Genomic DNA, 22,020 nt, shown 5'->3' with positions numbered 1-22,020 from the left:
CCCACATATTTGTTCCCATGAATAAATGAGTAAATGCAACCCTTTGCTTCATAGAACATGCTCTTATGCTTCCTATTCTGTTTAAGTCCTTCCATCCTTCTAGTGTTTTTTTCCTCCTCTTTTCCTCCTCTTCCGACTTTAGTGTGGGGAATGATGTCTATATACCATTCCTGAGGTTGGGTCCAGTCTCTTTGCTTTCTTGGTACATAGTGCTGCCTTTTCTTTTTTTTTCTTTTTTTTTTTTTTTTTTAACTTTTTAAAAACTTTATTTTGAAATAATATTAATCTCACACAGAAGTTGCAAAAATAGCACATGAACCACAAACACATTATGCTAAGTGAAAGACGATAGTCACCAGAAGACAAATATTATATGATTCCACTTATATAAGGCATCTAGAGTAGTCACAGTGGTTAAAACAGAGAAAGTAGAATAGTGGTTACCAGGAGCTGGGGGGAGAGGGACTTGGGGGGGAGGGGGTTATTGTTCAATGGGTACAGAGTTTCAGAGAACAAGTCCTGGAGATGGTTGCACAGTATCGTGAATGTAATTCATGCCAGTAAACTGCATACTTAAAAATTATTAAAATGGTAAATTTTGTTATGTATATTTTATCACAAGAAAAACAGTACAGAGAGTTCCCGTGTACTCTATCTCCCAATGATATATCCTATATAAGTGCTGCCTTTTCAATGTTTGTTATGTTTTAGTGAAAGTCTGGGGCACTGATGTTTCTCTTAATAATCCTGCTCCCAATTTAGGTTCATGTTTCTCTCAGGAAGCCTTGGGCAGTACTTAAGTGTTAATAAAAGGCAACTCGAACTGTTCCACTTTATTTTTATGTGCTACTACTTTGCATGTTTTTCAGTTGTTTATTCTATTAGTGTTATATGCTTCTGTTTTCCTGCGATATGGTGAGGTTTTTCTATGATCATAGTTTATGAGGAAAATAGAAAAAAATGTAATGGGAAGGTTAAGATTTAAACAATCATGTGATAGCCTCCAGAGTAGTCGGCTCCCCTCCAGCTTTTGCTGCTTCTACCTGTTGCCTGGATCTGGTCTCCTAGATTAGGCCAGCTATCTGCTGCTGCTGTTCTCTCTGAGATACAGATGTGGAGAGAAAGTGTGAAGATGAAGGTCACATGTGGTTATAATATTAATAGGAATGTGGGTTGTGAATACAGATTGAAAATCTGTAGCCACAGATAAAGAAAAAAACTTATCTTAGTTGGAATTTAGATAGTATCTCTAATTTTAAGGGGAGAAAATTGAAGTACATTAGACAAAAGGTCATAGACTCTGTTGGATGGGGACTTGAACTTAGTTTCGTGTTTTTGGTAAGTATTCAGTTTTTCTCCAGAATATTAGATTTTCACGTGAAGTTCATTTGCAGTGGCATGAGATCATCTGAGATTATGACATTAGGAAACATGAGTTAATGTGGAAACATTGCCAAGACTATACAGAAAAATTTGCCATTAGTTGATGTTAAAAATAAAATTTTTCTTTTTCTCTTTTGTAATCCAAGTGGTGGTAGAAGCATAATTTAGTGCTTAAAGGGGTCTCGCAGGTGGTGGATTATCCAAGCATTGAAGAGAGGCTCTCACAGGTATAACTCATTGATTGGCAGCATGGGTGGCTGCAGTCCATTAGATTATGGCGGCCGCTCTTAACCTCACAGAGGGTGTTTAAAATTATTTAATAGTTGTAGGGCCTACTGTCAACATTTATAGTCAAATAGAATATCCCAGATGAGAGGCACAGGAGGAATCCACTCTCTCTTGCCCAGTTTTAAGGTGAAAAGCTCTGTTTCAATATAGTTCCCACCTGAACTGATACTGACACCCTGCCTTCCTCACAGGGTTGTGAGGATTAAATGATTTATGTGTGAAAGCAGTTTGCAAACAATAAAGTGTTCTTTCCTCTATACAGAGCAGTGTTTAAAAACTCAGTTTGATACTTAAAAATATTTTACTGGCACTGTCACAAAGAAATAAAAGGGTTTGATCTGTTTTTTATTTTCATACATTGTTTTAATGGTATTTATTTGTTAATAGCTATTGTTGTCTCTTCTTCTAGAAACTAATATGTATACTACATGTTACTTCATTCTAGGGAGCTCGGGTTGGTCGAATAGATGCTTTCGTTCAGAGCTTGGACAAAAATTTTATGGTTCCAGTAGGTGGCGCTATAATTGCTGGCTTTAATGATTCCTTCATTCAGGAAATCAGCAAGATGTATCCAGGTAAGTAAATCAATTGCTCTTCAGAAAGAGTAACTAACAAACAAAAATCCATTTGTACGTAGGCTACTATAATAAATCTTAATTTCCAAAGCTTTTCCCCGTTGTGAATGTAACTCGTTCATTCTTATTTCAGGAAGAGCTTCAGCGTCACCTTCTTTAGATGTCCTTATTACTTTATTATCACTCGGATCAAATGGCTATAAGAAGCTATTAAAAGAAAGAAAGGTACGCTTTCCCTTTAGGTGTAAAATAGTACTCCTGATTAGAACAGCACTCTGAATCACTGGTGTTTTTGCCTATTGGTTTGTCACTTTTGATTATAAATCTGTAGTACGGTCCTAGGGATTTGCTTCGATCTGGAACCACCCTGGGTGGTTTGCAATTAATCATTGTCATCCTGTTTATCCAGATATTCTGAAGAATCTTGGACAGGTGATTTCGCCTTTTTTTTGAGAAACTACATTAGGGATTCTTATTAGTTCAGTAAAATTCAACTCATTTGTCACTTAGATAGAAGCTCTTGAAAGACAAACAGACAAGGCTTTTAGAAACCCGTAGGCTTGTGCAGGTGTGAGCTGTCAGTTGAAGAAGGTAGAACCAGGTCAGAAGTTGGTCAGCTACTCATTCTAAAATAATAAGTCCATCCCTCGCCGTTATTGGAATGCTGAACTCACTGGTTATGTTGGCCAGAAAGAGAAAATGACATCTGTGCTTGAAAACTGGGCTTTGTCTCCAGCACTAAGAACTACCTTCATTGAGGCCAGCTCCAGAGTCGTCGACAGTGTTGGCAGGGCTAGTCAGACCAAGATGCTTTATTTGTCTCTCATCTGGGAGAGCCGGAGGCGCCTGGTGCCGTGCAGTTTTTGTATCTGTACAACTTTCCAACACTTAGCAGTTATGGTACTTTGGATTTTATAATAGTACTTTACATATTTTTAAATACTTTCATAGGTATTATTGGATAGATCATCTCAACAGCCTTATGAATATGTAACAGAAGTTTTAAAATTTTTGTGCCCTATTTTACCCTCCCCCCACTAATTCAGTCCATAGGAAACTAATTATTTACTTTTTATTGTGAGGCCATCTCTTAAGATTTACATGATCTAGGAAAAGATGCTCAACGTCATTAGTCATTAGGGAAATTCAAATTAAAACCATAATGAGATAGCACTACACACTTATTAGAAGAGCTGATACAACTAGTTGTTTCATTATGGAAAAAGGACTTGAACTTGCAGATTTTATTTTCTCATTTATGAAAGAAAGAATTGATACCTCAGGCCATTTCTAGTTCTGAAAGACTGTGGAATTGTCTGACAACAGCTACTTCCTGGGCCACAGGCATCGTGATCAACATTGGCCTATAACTCACAATCTAGCACAAGTCATATTGGGAAAGTATATATCAGACATGTTTTTAAGGTTGAAGATTTTACGATGATGGTCTCTTCAATTTCATGGCACCTCATATCCGTTTCCACCCCTATCAGGCTGTCTTGGTTCCCCCAATCTAAACAATAATAAGCCCACTTAAAATAGCGTGGTCGAAAGTAGGGACCAGTGTTTTTGTGAAATTCAAAGTAAATGAAGGTGAATGTGTGGGGTAAGTTTAATTTACTAAATATTTATTGAGCACATACTATGTTTGGGGCACATAATATTGATATAGCAATCAATAAAATAGACAAAGATACCTGCTCTTGTGGAGCTTACATTGCATATGGGGGAGACCAGCAATAAAAAAGTAACATAAAACATAAATTATAAAGGTTACTTAATGCATAAATGATAAAGGTTCAAAGTGCTCTGGAAAAACCAAAAACAGAGTAAAATAAGAGAATTGGGGATAACGCTGTGGTGGTGGGGAGGGATACAGTGGTTAGGGCAGGCCTCAGGCAGGTGACATTGAGTGCACAGGAAGGAGTTTGAGGGAATATACACATGTGATGGAGAAGAGTGCGGCAGAAAGCCGGCCCAAGGATCTAGGGCAGACACGGTGTGTTTGCAGTGCAGTAAAGAGGCCAGGGTGGCTGGAGCAGGGTAAGCAAGGACGAGAGCTGTGGGTGCTGAAGCCAGAGTGGTAACGGGGGGCGGCTTTCTAAGCCATAGGAAGGTCTTTGCCTCATATTCTGAGGGAAATAAAGAGCCACTGGAGGGTTATGAATAGAGGAGTATGGTGATCTGACTTATATTTTAAAGGATCACTCTGGTTGCTGTGTTGAGGGGGGAGGGAGCGGGTAGAAACTGGGCCACCTGTTAGGAGGCCTTCGCAGTAGTCAGCAAGTGAGGTTAGTTTGGATCTAGATAGAGACAGTGGAGGCAATGAGAAGTGGTTGGATTCTAGGTCTGTTTTGAGCTGGTAGGAGTTTATGATGGATGTATTGTATGAGAGAGAGAAGTCAAGAGTAATTGTGAGACTTTTGACCTGAGGAATTGAAAGCATGGAGGAGCCATTAACTGAGATGAGTAAGACTGGGCCTTTCAGAAGGCCAGGAGTTCAGTTTCTGACAAAAGTAAATTCAGAATATCCGTTGACATCTAGATGGAGATGTCAGGTAGAGCGTGGGATATGAGTCTTGTGTTAAGAGAGAGACTGGGCTGGAGATAAAAATTTGGGGAGTTAATTGGCCAAGAGCCCAGATGCGATTGCAAGAGAGTGAGTCTAATAGAAAAGAGGTACAAGAACTGAGCGCTCAGATACTCCAACAGGAAGAGGTCTGGAGAAGAAGAAGGGACGAGCACAGTAGTTAGAAATAACAGAAACTTGGAGAGAGAACATATATAATGTCATAGCGTTTTAATATTTATGAATAGGTAGATAATATTCTATGGAGTTTGAGATGGACTGCATAAATGTTCCAAGGATCAAAGCTTGAAAATATAACTTGTTAGTTGTCTATTTTTGATCTTTTTAGTTGTCATAGTGCAGTCTTTTCTTATAGTTCCTTTTTACCTTATATCGATCACTGTACAGATTTGGGTAAAAATTCATTTTAAGCTAAGTAAATGGAAAATATAATAGCTCTGACAATAAGACTATTACACAAAGTCTTAAGTTAGCTATTTAAAGAGTATAATTTATTACATAGAAACTTTAAACATTTTTAGATGCTGTTATTATATCAAATAAGCACACTACACATATTTAGTATTTTCTATTTTTGTTCTTGAGTTGACACTAAATAATAGCTAATAATATTAAATATTTGCTATAATACAATAATGTAAGTCTTGAGTGGCTTTGTAGTTAAATTTATTTAACTAGCAAGTTAAACTGATTATGACCATCAGGTGTCTGAAATGAAACTTGGTTCTTGGTTATGGGTAGTCTAGTAGACTAGTATCTTCCTTGGATTTTGCCATTGATACTTCTGTTCTGGGCATCCTTTGCTTGATGTATAGTTGATGCTAATCAGATGTTTGTTGAATGAACCAATGCAGAGTGTTTGGGAACATATAGGTTCAGTGTTGTATAGTCCTCTCTTGTTTTACACAGAATAAGTATCTTTCTGGAAAGTTAGGAAACAAATAACATTATGATACTGACCTCCATTAAATTAGATGTTCTTATGGAAACATTTCCCTATGTGGATACAGTTGAAAATTTATGAAAAGAAATGAGTAAAATGTGATTACCTGCTGTGTATAACAGGTAATGTACTTCTGGGAGTAGCACGTCCTCCCTACTACGTATTCCTCTTCCAAAGCACTTTTCTTACACTAGGAGTTTGGAATTGTTGATTTTAGGGGTGTTTTGTCATTGCTTTGGAATCTAAGAATTTCTGTTATGCCATGGTTCTTCTGACTTCTGACATGTGGGGTTTGACTTCAAAATTTTCAGCTACTTTTAGATGATTCCAGAGGCCCACGAGTGTGTACATTTTGCTTAGCATGAGTGGCAATGCACCTGCTTTGAGAACGACCTGCAGGGTGTGTAGCTCAGCTGGTGAATGGCTCTAGCAGGCAGTCCAGCTCTGCTTTTCATTGAGACTTTGTTCTTTATTAATCATTGGATAAATACTTCATGGGAGAAATTTTATGTCCTAGTGATATTTATAAATTGGATGGCTCCATCTCAGCTGTCAATGGTAACTCGCTGTAACACCCAGAACTTTGTTCTTTTCCTTTTATCTAGATAGAGTGGAATAAACAGGGACAGGACAAGAACAGGATTATAGCTATGGGGTATTAAGACATGTTTATAGGAGTCCTGCTGGCTAATGTTAGTTATTTAACCTGAAAACTCTTTTAGGCTAAGGGAAAAGTAGGTAAGTGGGGAACAAACATTTTTATGAATATCTACCATATACCGGGAACTCTACAAGGTTCATTATATTCATTATTTCATAGAGTAAGTTTTTGAGGTAGGTATTATCCCCATTTTACAGATGGAATTGAGCAGAAAAATTAAGTGCTTACCCAAAGACCACATATAAGTGCCAGAACTGCTATTGAAACTCAGGTGTTTGTGACCTAAAGCCTCTGCTCTTTGCTGTCTTACCACTCTCCTCTCACTGCTTCCATTGAGAGAGCATTTACCTGCCCTGTGCTAGGCATTTGAGCCATAGAAATGGTGATCTCGTGACCCCACACATTTACCTGGTGGAGGGATGTAAAACCCCAAAGGCTCTAGTGTATTAATTGGTTTTATTTAAAATTCTTTGTATAGAATTTGTTTACAATAGAGACTGTTTGCAGTAGTAATCTTCAAAGTACTAGAATGCTCATTTGAGAACTCTGTCATTGTAAGTGAATAAAAATAGTTCTTTAACAACTTCATTCAGCAAGCAGGTCTTTTCGTTGAAATATGACGATGTCCTCCATAAACCATAATTGCACATAGGTAGCATAAATATTGGTTTTTTTATTGGATTCATTGCAGAAGTAAGGGCCTCTTTTGTTTAAATGGACTTGCTTTTGAACTGTGAAAATTTAATCGTGATAGTTTATTGGTTCAGCTCTGGAGAAGCTGAGGCAAAGCTATTTTGCTCCAGCCAGAGCTATTTATATACCATCACTGAGAGCTCCTTTTTATATTATTGGTGTTACTGCATGCTAAAAAAAGGAGCGTTAAAAGAAAACTTAGGAAGTTTTTTTATTCTATGCCCTTATTCACCACCATGATATTTTTAGAGGTTATTTCATCTATATCTCTTCAAAAAAGGCTTTATGTTTTGCACAGTAGAGGCAGACAAGAACTCAGCTTGAAGCCATTCCTTCTCAAGCTTTCTTTTTTGAAGAGTGAAAGGATCAGAGAGAGTGGAACTGTGAGTGTGAATTGAACCTCTTTGCCCTTAGCCCTTTCCTGATCAACACATCTGCTTTACTGAGAGGAGAAATGACCATGAATGGAACTGAAGAGGTCTTTAAGGAAGGGGTTCAAATTTTGAGAAACTGTTTCTTTGAGTTTCTCTACGCAAAAAGAAAGATCAGCCTTAAGTATTTATCCTTACTTCTGTTTTGCTTCCAGAGAAGACCATTATTCTGCTTAGCTTTCCTTTCAGAAGAGTGTTTTGTTGAGCAGGGCAGACAGATAATCATGGTTGCAAGTATCTGCTGAGTGAGACAAGTACAGAAGAAGAATAACCGCGGAATGGCTGCTGCAATGGCTGGAATTTGTTAGCTGAAGTTTGGAGGACAAACTAAGTTCTAAAAGAACATCAGACGTAAACTTCAAACAATGTCGGATAACAAAGCTGAGTTTGGAAACACTGGTAGATCTGCAGCCCTAAAAGTAGAGTGCTTGCGTCTCAACACAAGTGTAAGGTTTCAGTCCTGGATGTGGGGTGTCCATACTTGAAGATAACAGTCTAAATGCAGCGTGCAGACTCCACCGAAGAGTCTACAAGCAGTGCTTTAGCCTGTGATGCAAGGACTGCCGAGTGTGCCTGCATCCTTGTATCTGGCCATATAGAGCTGCACGCTGCATTTATACTGTTATCTTCAAGTATGGACGCCTGTGTGGGGATATGTACCCACAGTCACTTGTCTGTCCAAGTGATGTTTCCCTTCTGATTTATAACCTACCTTAGTAGACATACTGTAATAATACGTGAAGTTCTATTTTTGTCTTATCCTGTAACATGCAACAGTGTGTATCAAAAAACATGATTACATAAGACCTTTTTCTTCAAGATTTAGTGAATTATGCACATCTTTGGGTTATGGGGAGGGATAGGCTGAATGTTGGGCTTCATGACTGCAAATCAATGTGCAAAAGGCCATCTGAAAGGTAATGCTTAATATAATTCAACTTCTCTGCCATTAACATCTTGAACTATGGTGCAAAGTTTTGTATTTTTTATTCTAGAAATATAGCTGACATTAGCATTCAGGTATACAGTTCAGTTTATCTCTAGTGAAGAGTCTTTTAAAATTAAGTTAAATACAGCACAAAAGACATAGAAAATCAATAATATTTCATTTCTTTTAAGTAAGATCTTTCTATATACATTTGCTTGGGGTGCTTATAAATTTTTGCCTTCACAGAAGTATTTTATAATAAATGTCAGTTATAGATTTAACTGTAGCAAAAAATAGTGTAAGTTCTGTAGTACCTTTAATACATCAGGTAAAAAACTGCTTAGCTAAGTATTAGTGTCGGAAATAGTGGTACAGTCTCCTAAACCATATATTTTAATCTAGTGATATTAATGGGAGAGCATTTAGGACCTTAATATGTAGAATATTGTAGGATTCAGTGTTTTGTACTGTAAGATAATTTAAGCTTCTTTGCTTTTCTGATTACCTATCATAACCCATCACCCATATAGTATCTCAGAGTAGAGATACTATAGATATTTGCAGGTGGATATGAATTTGACTCACAAATATTTTCTTATTTGTCTAATTATTCCCATACAGTGATATATGAGATCTAGTTACCTTAGTAGTATGTTTGTAGTCTAAAGATTTTTATCCTAATGTTAGCTGCAGTTAAAACTGAATTCTAGTGGCATTAGCAAGTGATTTATAGACCTGGTTAAAATGTATTTGTTAAAGTATTAGAAATTGAACATTGGGAAAATTTCAGTTTTTTAATAATAGCCATGTTTGCATCAGTAAGTTTAAAAGCACAGTCTACAGGTGTTACTAAGGAAACATTTCCTCTCTCTTTAGAAATAGCTAAGTACAAATTAAGTACATTTGACCCTTGAACAATGGGTTTAGGGTCACCAACCCACTGCAGAGTCGAAAGTCCAGGTATAGCTTTTGATTTCCTGAAAACTTAATGACAGTGGGCCCTTTGTATCTGTGGGGGGGGGGGGGGGGATTAGATTGGTTCCAGGACCCCATGTGGATACCATACTCTGCAAATGCTCAAGTCCCTTTCATGTGGCCTAGAACAATACATACAGTACAGTTGGCCCTCCACATTCACAAATTCTGAACCTTGGATTTAAAATACATTTTTTCAACCTGTGATTGAAAAATAGATGCAAACTTGTGGATACAGATGGCCAACTGTATTCATTGAAAAAAATCCATATATAAGTGGACCTCCACAGATCAAACCCGTGCTGTTCAAGGGCCAACTGTACTCTCCAAGTGTGACCACAATGGTGATTATTGTGGCAGCCATACTAGATAGAATATTATTTTAGATTCGTCCTCAAAAAATAAGTTTTTTATTATTGCTATTAGTGGGGAAAACGTGGGAGTCTGTAAGAGGAATTTCCTGGCTGCAAATTTGTTACTGCTTATAAGAGGTTGATTATTTTGAGACTAAAAGAGAATTAGATGCAGATTAAGACTCTGGTTTATATATAGATGAAAAATCAGTAATTAATACCTAAATTAAAAAGGAACTTTTTAAAAAAACAATATAGAACATTTAAATTAGTGACCTAGTTACTTTATAACAGATGAAAATATATAAATGAACTCAGGAATTCTACGCTTTATTAACACTGGTATCTTTATATTTCTAAGAAAAGATGCCTACAATAACTTTTTTTTCCTGTTTCTGGTGATAACATTTCGCTACACTTTTTTTTTTTTTTTTTGGTGACAAAAGAGAAAGGCTTTTCACATTTATCAGTAGCACTTACTCATAGGTTCATTAGGTATTACAAATGTGGATAATATATTGAATATAAAAACTTCAATTTCTTTTTTTTTACTCTTTTTTTTAATTATAGTTTATTGGAGTGACAATTGTTAGTAAAGTTACATAGATTTCAGTGTACAATTCTGTAATACATCATCTATAAATCACACTGTGTGTTCACCACCCAGAGTCAGTTCTCTTTCCATCACCATGTATTAGACCCCATTTACCCTCTTCTAGAGCCCCTCTCCCCCCTTACCCTCTGGTAACCCCTAAACTACTGTCTATGTCTATGAGTTTTTGTTCCTTCATTTGTTTGTCTCATTCTTTTGTTTTCAGTTTTATATACCACATATCAGTGAAATCACATGGTTCTTGACTTTTTCTGTCTGACTTATTTCACTTAGCGTTATAATCTCAAGATGTATCCATATTGTCACAAACGGTACTATTTCATCTTTTCTTACTGCTGAATAGTATTACATTTGTGTATATATACCACAACTTCTTTATCCATTCATCTGTCGAAGGACACTTTAGTTGTTGCCATGTCTTGGTCACCGTAAATAAAGCTGCAATGAACATTGGAGCACACTTGTCTTTATGGATAAATGTTATCAGATTTTTGGGGTAGATACCCAGGAGAGGGATTGCTGGGTCATATGGTACTTCTATTCTTAATTTTTTTTTTTTTTAAGATTTTTTATTGGGGAAGGGAACAGGACTTTATTGGGGAACAGTGTGTACTTCCAGGTCTTTTTCCAAGTCAAATTGTTGTCCTTTCAGTCTTAGTTGTGGAGGGCGCAGCTCAACTCCAGGTCCAGTTGCCGTTGGTAGTTGCAGGGAGCACAGCCCACCATCCCCTGTGGGAGTCGAGCGGGCAACCTTGTGGTTGAGAGAACACGCTCCAACCAACTGAGCCATCCGGGAGCTCAGCAGCAGCTCAGCTCAAGGTGCTGTGTTCAATCTTAGTTGCAGGGGGCGCTGCCCACCATCCCTTGCGGGAGTTGAGGAGTCGAACGGGTAACCTTGTGGTTGAGAGCCCACTGGCCCATGCGGTAATCAAACCAGCAGGCAGCCTTTGGAGTAGTTAGGAACATGGAGCTCCAACTGCCTGAGCCACTGGGCTGGCCCTATTCTTAATTTTTTGAGGAACCTCCACACTGCCTTCCATAGCGGCTGCACCAGTCTGCATTCCCACCAACAGTGTATGAGGGTTCCTTTTTCTCCACAGCCTCTCCAACACTTGTTACTATTTGTCTTGTTGATGATAGCCATTCTGACTGGGGTGAGGTGATATCTCATTGTGGTTTTTATTTGCATTTCTCTGATGATTAGTGATGTTGAGCATTTTTTCATATGTCTATTTGCCATTTGTATGTCCTCTTTGGAGAAATGTCTCTTCAGGTCGTCTGCCCATTTTTCAATTGGGTTGTTTGTTTTTGTTGTTGAGTTTCATGAGTTCCTTGTATATTTTGGATATTAGCCCCAATTTCTTTTAGTGATTTAAGATTTCATAATTGCGACGCGCTGAGAATTAATCTTATAAAATATCCCCCAAATTTAAGAATGACAATTTGGCCGTACCACTTAAAAATTTCCAGGTCAGAATATAAAATATACTGTTGTCAACAAGGGTAAAAATATTTGTGGTCTTCAGCTGACTCATTAATAATTCATAAACTTGGTAGGAATTTTCCTCTTCTCTTAATCTTTACCTAACAAAAGACAGAGTTAGTCATCTCATCTCTGTACGTTAGACATGTACAAGCTATTCTGAGTCCGAGTGGGATCAGACTATGCAGCCCTTAACTTACAGAAAACTAAAGCAGCTTTTGTGGCTTTTGAAGTTGGAGAGGTATCATGTCCTGCTGTCTCTACAACAGGTTACTTACTCTGTTGACCTTTGGCTTTTAGGTGTATCTTTAGAGTATATAGGTTTTGATTATGGCTTTGTTCAGCGGCAGAGGTTTTTTTTGGCAGATTTTCGTTCTAGCCAGTACGTTTTAAAGGGCTTTCTAGGAGAAGAAACTATAGTTTTAAGTCACACAGTTGTCAACTTAATATTTATTTGTAACTTTGTTAAACTCCCACTTATATACATGTGCACATGAAATTTCATACTTATAAAATATATTTTTATTTATTAGATATACATTACTTTCTAGACTAGGATCAAAAATACAGTTTTTAGTTGCTGTATTCTTTTAATTAAGGGAATTGTTAATTTTACGTTTCTATGATTTATAGGAAATACATTTTTAAACTACCCCTACCTAAGTTACTTATATTCTAAAAGCCTGCCACATTTTTTTTTTTTTTTTTTTTTGTGTTGAGAAAACAGTGGTGAAGAAGACAAAGTCCCTGCTTCCAAGGAGTTTTCCATTCTAGTAGGTAGTCATAGGCAGTATTCATGTAAGCAGATAAATGAGATACTTTCAGGTTGTGATAAATTGTAGTGAACGAACCAAAATAGGTGATGGTGTTAGAGGGAGATTGAGAGTCAGGAGTGGGCAGTCGGAGAGCTACTTTTATAGGGAAGTAATAAAAGAAGGTCTCCTTGGTCTGTGACGTAAGGGACCACTCATGGGATGATCTGGGAGGAGAGCCTCTGAGTCTAGGGGAAGCCGCCATAAAGTTCTGACACCAGAATGAGCTTGGCACGCTCAGCTGTTGGAAAAGAAGCTGACGTTGCCGGCGCCATAATAGTGATGGGGGACGGGGAAGGACAGTTGCTGAGTCAGGCATGTTGGCTGGGCCAGATCACTGGGGGCTTAGCGTACAGATGTTTTATACTCACAGGAGGAAGTCATTGCGGGGAGGCATGATGTAGTTGCTGCTTTGGAAAGACCACTCTGGCCTCCGTGTGTAGGAGAGATTGTAGACGGGTAGGAAAGGAGGCAGAGAAGATATTCAGAATGTGTGGCTGTGGTCCAGGGAGGAGATTGACAGCTCTTTGCACTAGAGCAGCAGCCATGGAGGTTCTGAAAGGAGGATGGATTTGTGATAGGTACATAGTAGCCCCAAAGCAGGAAATGTGCTGGTTCATCTCCATCTTTACCTAAAGCCTGTGCTTTCTGATCATTGTAGCAGCTTTGAATCTCACTATATTGCAGCAAAGGAAAGAGTTGCTCCTAGGACACATGACTGAGTTTAATTTATAGCACAGACTTCACACCAATCAGATTTTGTCTTACTAAATCTGGCAAGTTGCAGTTAGTATTTATTTGATTTTCTTTAAGTGTAACATTTTGTTGTTGCAGGAAATGTTTTCATATCTGTCCATCCAACTAAAGAAGCTGTCAGAAGCCTACAATGAAAGATTATTGCATACACCTCACAATCCCATATCTTTAGGTAATTTTTTTTCTTTAAAAAAAAAAAAATGACTTCAGAACCATCCTCAGCAGGAAACTGGTATTACTAGGAAGAGCATGAGGTCTTTCTGGCTACAATGATATTTCTAAATTTATTACAGTATTAATTTGTAAATTGAAAAAGTTTCATTAGCCTTTAGAAATGCTTTAATGTATTTCTAAAATAAAAACTATATACTGAAAGAATCCAAATCACTATTATGTATTATAATGAACATACAGAAAACAATGCTTTGACTCCTGTTTCTAACCAAAATAATTTGGTCACTATTAAAAAATGTCTGTAGTTAACAAAACACCATAATATTAGAAGTTAAAGCTATTCTTATATTGTTTTTAATGCTATTTGTTTTCTTGAGTGTCTCTATGTTAGAGAAATTTGTGTTTATGATAATTACCTTTGTTTGTATAAGGACTGTGTATTTTTGTCGTGTAGTACAAGAGCTACTAAACAGGATAATAAGAATGTTGACTTGTATGCATTTAAGTAACTTTTAAGCTTCATAATTACCCCTTTTGCTTTGTGAATGTATGCAGTATGTTTCATGTTTCAGGTATATCAGAGGAAAGCAAGGAAACAGTCATTTGTAACTGAAACCTTTTTCAGGAATGGGCTTCCATGGAAAACTATTTGGCTATCGATATATAATAAAACCCATCCATGTCAGTCCTTTGCTGGTTTATAATCGATACAGATGTTACAGAAGCTGATGTGGTATGGTTTGAATCTGAATTCTGCCATGTCATAGCTTCGAATTGCCTTTTCCCTATAGAGATAATGATGCCTCACATGCAAAATTGTTAAAGAATGGTTGAGATTATATTTGTAAACTATCTAGTATGGTAAGTCCGTCCTTAGGAAATGGTAACTAGTAGTAGTGGTTGGTGGTGTGAATAGAATACAGTTCACCCACATAACTTCAGAAAGATAATTGTCACTTCCATATGCAGAAATGATCTTACTTAGTCTTATACGTGTGCTGAAATATATCCCACATTCTCATTTTACAAGTTCTTAAAACATTGTTGAATGAGAATAAACTGCAATATTGGTCATGCATGTCATTGTTCCATCAATTTAATTGGAAAATTCACTCTTTAGAAGGGTGATATGGAAATTCTGTCCCAGTCTGTGCTAACTTATATTAACATGTTTTTGTCTGATATGTAAACAAGTCCTTACTATAATTTATTAAGTGCATTAAAGTAAAATAATGCCTCTTGACCATGAATAAAAAGTAATGTCTCTGTGAAATAAGCCAGTTTCAAAAAGACAAATATTACATGATTCAATTTATATAAGCTACTTAGAGTAGTCAGAATCATAGAGACAGGAAGTAGAATGGTGGTGCCCAGAGGCTGGGGGGAAGGAGAATGGGGAGTTAGTGTTTAATAGGTGTACAGTTTCAGTTTTACAGAATGAAAACAATTGTGAGGATGGATGGATGGTGGTAGGACAACAATGTGAATGTATTTAATACCATTGAACATACACTTAAACATGGTTAAGGTGGTAAATTTCATGTTATATGTATTTTAGCTCAATAAAAAAAAGTCTCCAGTCTCCATTATTATGTGTTTGTTTTTTGATTGTTTTTTGTGTTGGTTAACCAAGGTTCATTGGGATACTTTTTTCTTTTTCAGCTGTGTCACTTAAGACACTAGATGAACACTGTGACAAAGCTGTCACTCAGCTTGGCTCAATGCTTTTCACCAGACAGGTTTCTGGAGCCAGGTAAGTATGTTCCAAAGAAGCTTGGATTTATTTGGCTTTTTAAAGTTAACTGTAATAAAAATACCTTCCTTAACAATAGTCCCCTAAGTATATGCTGAACTACCCCTGAGAATTCGTGGTGGAGTAAAAGACGGATGACGTAGAGAATCTGTAAGGCTAGAGAATCTGTAAGGCTATTATTATCTGTGCCTACACTTGAAATAGTCACAGAAAGATATGAATCTTGTTTGTCTCAATAGACACACAGAAACGATGTTTCATTACCTCTATACAATTTTTTTGTCTTTATTTTCCTTTGTTAGATAATCTTCAGTGGTGTCACATAATTGTGTTAGAAATGAGTCATCTTCATTACTAAATTTAAGTGCAAATGTTTTTAAGAAAAAGCCCATTTCCTAAACTAAAAAAGTTATGCAATTCTTGTGTAAGTACTGCCTTTGAAAAATGTACTTTTTGCTCTTATATGTACATGGCTTAAAAGTTAATTTCATTTTTCATTTTTTATTTGATGAGGTCAGAGAAAAATGACTTGAAAAGAAACATCTTGTTCTAAGTACTCTTCTGTACATTCTCTACTAAAGTATTTTTCTCTGACTACCAGAGGTTAGATATTTCATATCAAAGGACAACTTTAAAAAAAAAAATCTTAGATTAATTCAGCTTTTACCTTGACAGCCTGTATTTATGAAACATAGCATAATTTTGACACTTCTAAAATGGTTTTCTTGGCCTTTCAGAGTTGCCACTACTTGTCTCTAAGTTTAACTTTGATCTTAATTGACTTCTTTAAAAAAAATGTACTCTTAGATAACTGCTTATATCAAGTATGCCAACGAAATCAAGCTTAATTGCTGAATATTACTGATTACTGACCACCACCCCACTGTAAGCAGTTACATAATTTCTTCTGGATCTTTGCTTTAAGGATCAGTGCCATTGCATAACACTGATCAGATAGCTGTAATTATTTGAGGTGACACATGGCAATTAATCAAAGTGATTTGACTTAACAAACTTCATCATTCCATTATAGGGTATTATGTGAAGTCAGATTCCATATTTGGTACAAAAACAGAAATCTTTTTACCTCTTTGAAGAAGATATAAAGGTGTTTGTGATTCCTAGAGCTTGTACCTCTCTAATAGAAGATAAGTAAATGGTAATCACCAGGCAGTACCTTTCCATGTAAAATTGCAGTATATTGTGTACTTTTTATTTTAAGGCTGACACAGTCTGTTTTCATAGGCCATGATTTATGGCTGTTTTTAAACTTCTTAAGTAGATGTAAGGCTTAGTAACATGTGCTTTTTGTTGTTGTTTGTTTGTTTATGGGTGATATTCTGTTAATATCACCAGACATACTAAATTAGCAAGTCGTTTCCCTTCCAGGGTTGTGCCTCTTGGGTCTGTGCAAACCGTGAATGGCTACACGTTCAGAGGCTTTATGTCACATACAAATAATTACCCTTGTGCTTACCTCAATGCTGCCTCAGCCATCGGAATGAAGACACAGGATGTGGACTTGTTCATAAAGAGACTTGACAAGTGTTTAAAGATAGTAAGGAAAGAACAAAATAAAGAGAGTGATGGATCTGGAGTTGACAATTATGACAAAACTGAAGATGTTGCTTTTGAAGAAATGGCTTTACAACTAGGTAATGTACTTCTTGACACATACCAGGATTCTTCTTCGTGACATGTGAAGGGTTTCTTTTTGATAATTTGGAAGAAATGATGAGGCGACAGTACAAGCAGTTGAAAGACAAGACTTGGGATTTTTGAATTGGGATTGTCATGGAGAATGTTTAGTCAAGGAATAGACTATGGTCTGACTTAGCCATTGATGATTGTTACTTATTTGTTCTCACCCTGCCTCAATCATTATGACCCTTAACAGATTATAACACACAACTAGTGTTATTCTAATTGTTAGAATATGTGTCAGTTAAGTAAGCATTATGATTCAGAAAACTCGTACTAATATAATGACAGTAAAATTACCACTAATTCTCTCTGAAATGAGTACACTGCCTCCTCCTAACCATTCAAAAATTACTTATGTTTCTGATCACACAGAATTTAGAAAGATTTCTAATGCTGATTGCTAGGTGTTTGTTGATATGTGCCAGTCACAGAATGCCTGTAAAATGGACCTTTCCCAGGGAAGCAGCATCAAGGTTAAGCTTTAACTTTCTCTTGGCAGCAATGGTTCTCAACTGGGGATGATTTGCTTATACCTAAGCAACATCCGGGCACATTTTTGGTTGTCATAACTGGTGGGAAGCTGTTGACTTCTAACATCCTACAGTGGACAGGACAACTTCCCAAAACAAAGACCCTGCCCAAGAATCTCAGTATTGCTATGGTTGAGAAACTGCTCTAAAGTGAATTCCTCAAGTAAAGAGAAGTTTTCCATAGCAGCTTTAGTTATTCCATAGTGCTTCAAAGAAGATAGGTAGCTCTGTAATGTTTATCTAACTGAACAGTGTATAGACTCTTAAGTGATAACCAGGATTACCAATTCTAAACATGTAACTGTAAATTGTGTCATATGGCACTTGTGCATTTCTCCATTTGGGCAAGTGAAAACTATTCCAGAGGTTTTGCTTTAAGCAGCCTTTGTTTGTTGGTTAGTTTGTTCAGGTGTTGTGTACAGCTGTCAGCAAGAATGGTTAACATAGGTGTTTTTGAGCATGTTTTGCTAGGGAGCTGAAAACGATGCGGTGTGATAGACGGGTGGATTCCCCCCTCCCTGCCCACATGCTCACTTTCTGAGTCTGAAATTCTAGGCTTCCTGGCTATACCACTTATTTTGTTGTTAATTTTAAGAAATAGACTGATATCTCAGAGTCTGGAATTAGTGAAGCTTCTGAATACACCAAATGCTGAAGCCATGTTTCACCAGACCTGCTCTGTGGAGCATTATTCCTCAGAGATGGTCATGGGGATAAAAGGCTCTGTGGGCAAATAATTTGGGGACTTTGCAATCCTGTGTATTGGCATATTAAACACTCTAAGAATTCCTTTGAAACCAGTTTGAATGTATCTTTATTTAAAGGTGGAACTTGTTTTTTAAATTAAATACTTATTGACATCCATTGAACATACTTTTGAAAACACTACAGTAGAAAATGCCGCCTTGATTTCTGGATTGTAGTTTTCTTTATTGATTTGGCAGTTAAACATGAGCTCAGATACCACTTCCATTAATGTGTAAGTTAGACTACTTTAGACACTGGCTTGCCAACCTCGGAAGTCCAGATGGTTGAGATAAAGTACGTAGTTATAAATATTGTAAAAATTACTTTTAAATTACTATATCTTTGGGGTTCAAATATATTAAATATTTGTTTTTACGAAATAGCTGTAATAACTCATTTCAAAGGAGTAAATCCTAGATTAAAAAGGTGGGTAATGTTTTATGTGAATTTGGGGCTGAATTGTAGCACCAGTAAAATTGAAGAGTCACAACAGAACCTGTAGAGTCTACGAAAGAGAACGCCAGTGTAAATACTGGCTGCGCAGCTTACTGTACACGTGAGCCAAAATTGTTTGATGCAACAAGTGGTGTACATTGTGTGGTCATCATTTAGCTAAGAAAGGCCAGAGCTGAGAGACTAGCAACTGTTTGCCATCTACAGGGCATCAGCAGTTCTTGGGCTTCAGCTGCTGAATAGATAATAATTCTAATTGAAGATAAATGACATGAAGTCACACGTGAACAATATGTTATAACACTTCATCTCTGCTGCATAAAATCAGCTGCAGTTTGTATTATTAGCCCTTTCTTTTCAGAGGTTTTGGAATTCCAGCTCTGTTTCTGCTGGTTTAAACTGAACCTTGAGGTTCTAGAATTCGTACGTTTTTGAAGGTCCTGCCTAGTCAGGCGTTCCTTGGCCTGTACCCCAGGGTTGTTTTTCCTTGCCCTCTCCCATTTCCACATAGACGTATAAAAAAGTCTGTACAGGTAATTCTTTTAAGTGTCAAGTGCTAATTGGTAACCCTCGTAATTGGCCTTAGTTTTCTTGGAACTGGCAGAGAGGCAACATGGTACGTTTTCCAGGCATTGATGAAGATGACCTATCTTTAGGATTCAACTGCCTTTGCTAAGACTGTATCAGATAGAATTTTGGAGTTTGGTTTTTAAAGTCATTGGGCTGTGTGGTTGTCTGCCCAGAAAAGAAAACTGAGGAACACAAAATATTCTTTCGGTCCCTACACAATGTGTTACTTGTACGCACAGCAGGGAAAGGTATTTTAAATCCAATTCTCAATCTGGCTCTTACGTCTTTTGCTGATGAATTCTTACCCTGTCAGAGAATGATATGTGATACCAGCCTTAGGAACTCCGTGTTCAACTATAAATCTTTCTATTTAGCTCTTTGTATTAGTTGAGTGAAATTACAGAATATGAATTATTGAATACAGTTCTGTTCAGCCAATAGTCACTTGAAGTGCAGCATGGTAAATTTAAATATAAATTAAGTTTTTTCTAATGTTTTGCTCCAGCACATAATTCTGCTGTGATTCTATTTCTATAACCACCCTGTAATAAGAACTTTAAAGAGGCCTAAGCTACAGGATGTGCTTTTATTTTTAGACTATATGCCTGTGTTAGGTTTTAGTAGAATTTATATTAAACAAAGGTAGTTTTTTTTTTAACCAGTGATATTACTTTAATATTGAATTAGTAGCTCATCGTGAGAGTTAAATTCTTGTGTTCTTTCATGGAGTAAAATAGCCAGCACTTAACAACAACAAAACCCCTGATGATTCTCATTCATGTTATACTTGGAGAAATTTTTTTGAGTACATATATATTTGATGCATATAAAACAAGTTGGGTTTTCTTTTCTAAGATATGTACTAATTTCTGCCAGGCCCTTAAATCGTTTTGTTATGTTTTGCATTTCATGAGGCCAACCTTATTTTGTAACTAAGTTTACATACACAGAAGTTTAGTCATTTCAGAACTTTGATACCCTCTGAGTAATTTGATAAGAATAATTGAATAGGCTGTTAACATTTTGGAGAAAAAAAAACCAAAAACCTCCTGTAAACTGTTTTTTCCTTGTCTGTCACATTGTGTTGACATATCTTTTATGGCCACTCTTAATATACAGGTCTAAGACCCACAGCATCCATTTGTGCCTTTTTTTTTTTTTTGTACTTTCATGCTCCTTTTAGCTAGTATGGTATATACACGTATAAGATGAAGAGTTCAAAACTAATGAACATATCTTTATAATTTCCCAGCTAATATCCTACCGTTCAATTAAAGGCCTTAAGCAAAATATGGAAATGTTTATACTGTCTTATTTTTATCAAGTGGTATCAACTTGAATTTTTGGAGAAATGTGAACAAAATCTATGTTTAGCTGTATAATTTTGGGGGATTTTAGCCATTAGAATTGAAGCTGATATCAGCCTGCTAACCTGTTTGTTTTACCAAAAGAAAAAGATGTTTCCAAAAATATTTTTGGTGTAGACTGTTTAAAAGTGAAAATGAATTATATAATTTATTACATGAAATAAATCTTTAATAAATCATTGACAGCACATTATATTATTTTACCTAATCATTGCTACAGATAAAATCTGAAAGTACACTAACACTGAATTACTTGCCCATTTTTTTCGTTCAGCCATCAGTACCACCTTGCACAGATACCGGCAAGAAAAGTCATAATGAGAATCATGAGTTATAGGGGGTGAGGGGTGGCTAGATGTCATGCATGTTCTCTGGTCCCATTCCCTGCACCAGAACGCAGGATATGGTGAGCCCAAAAAGGAACACCCACGGAGCCATGGATAGGAGAGCCATACCACTATATTCTCGCTGGCGCTGGCCAAGACATAAAAGCAAACATCTGCCAGTACCCCAACGAGGGGTCTTCCTGCACCCCAATCTCACTGGTGGTCGGGCGAGACCCAGGAAGTAGGATCCACATGATCCACAACCTGTCGACCGCTTCTCTGCCAACCAACCAATCAACCAACCAACCAACCAACCCCCACTTACTAACTGCAATCCGCACTCGCTAACTCAGCCACGGCAGGTATATCAGTGGCCAACGGCTAACTGGTTACAGCTGATGGCCATCTACTACCCAAGCCAGCACCTTTCTACGTGAGACCAAGAGCCTGGAAACTGCTCTCTGGGACTCTGTCCCCACACTCCACCCCTACAGGGTCTTGCCTCACAATCTACGCAACAAGCACCTTCCATGAGGGGCCCTGTGTCAGAAACTCAGCTCACGATAAAAAGTTTCAGTCCAGTTCAAGTAATGTCCCTGGGGGTGTCCCTCGATGTCCACCTACTTTCTGGGCACGGCCCGATTTCCTGGGTATAGCCAGGGTTCTCACATATTCTCGACGGTGTCCAGTGAAGACACAGGAAGTAAACATCCACCTGTTCCCCAACAAGGGGTGTTCCTGTACCACAGTCTCACTGGCAGCCGGGCGAGACACAGGAAGCAAACATCTGCCAGTTCCACTACATGGTGGTAGGTTCCTAAGCAAACAGTCAAGCGGCCCATCAAATCAGTGATGGAAGACACTTCCCCATAGTCCACAGCCATTCATCAGGGCTGTGTGCCGGCCCCGCAA

At 37.3% G+C, this 22,020-nt stretch overlaps 1 protein-coding gene across 2 annotated transcripts in view; it reads left to right on the top strand.

The window, feature by feature from the left end:
• Positions 1–20,961, top strand: part of SEPSECS (Sep (O-phosphoserine) tRNA:Sec (selenocysteine) tRNA synthase) — a 33,636-nt gene extending 12,675 nt beyond the window's left edge. For both annotated transcript variants that reach the window (XM_019743905.2, XM_019743906.2), the window contains exons 7-11: positions 2,117–2,246; positions 2,380–2,471; positions 13,563–13,656; positions 15,321–15,411; positions 16,801–20,961. In XM_019743905.2, coding sequence (XP_019599464.2) covers positions 2,117–2,246; positions 2,380–2,471; positions 13,563–13,656; positions 15,321–15,411; positions 16,801–17,107 — 714 coding nt within the window. In that variant the 3' untranslated portion in view covers positions 17,108–20,961. The remainder of the gene's footprint in view (positions 1–2,116; positions 2,247–2,379; positions 2,472–13,562; positions 13,657–15,320; positions 15,412–16,800) is intronic.
• Positions 20,962–22,020: the final 1,059 nt, after the last annotated feature.

The sequence above is a fragment of the Rhinolophus sinicus genome, linkage group LG02 (genome assembly GCF_036562045.2).
Source record: "Rhinolophus sinicus isolate RSC01 linkage group LG02, ASM3656204v1, whole genome shotgun sequence".
Classification (NCBI taxonomy): Eukaryota; Metazoa; Chordata; class Mammalia; order Chiroptera; family Rhinolophidae; genus Rhinolophus; species Rhinolophus sinicus.
The sequence above is the reverse complement of the archived record's forward strand: the minus strand, read 5'-3'. Positions and strand labels throughout refer to the sequence as shown.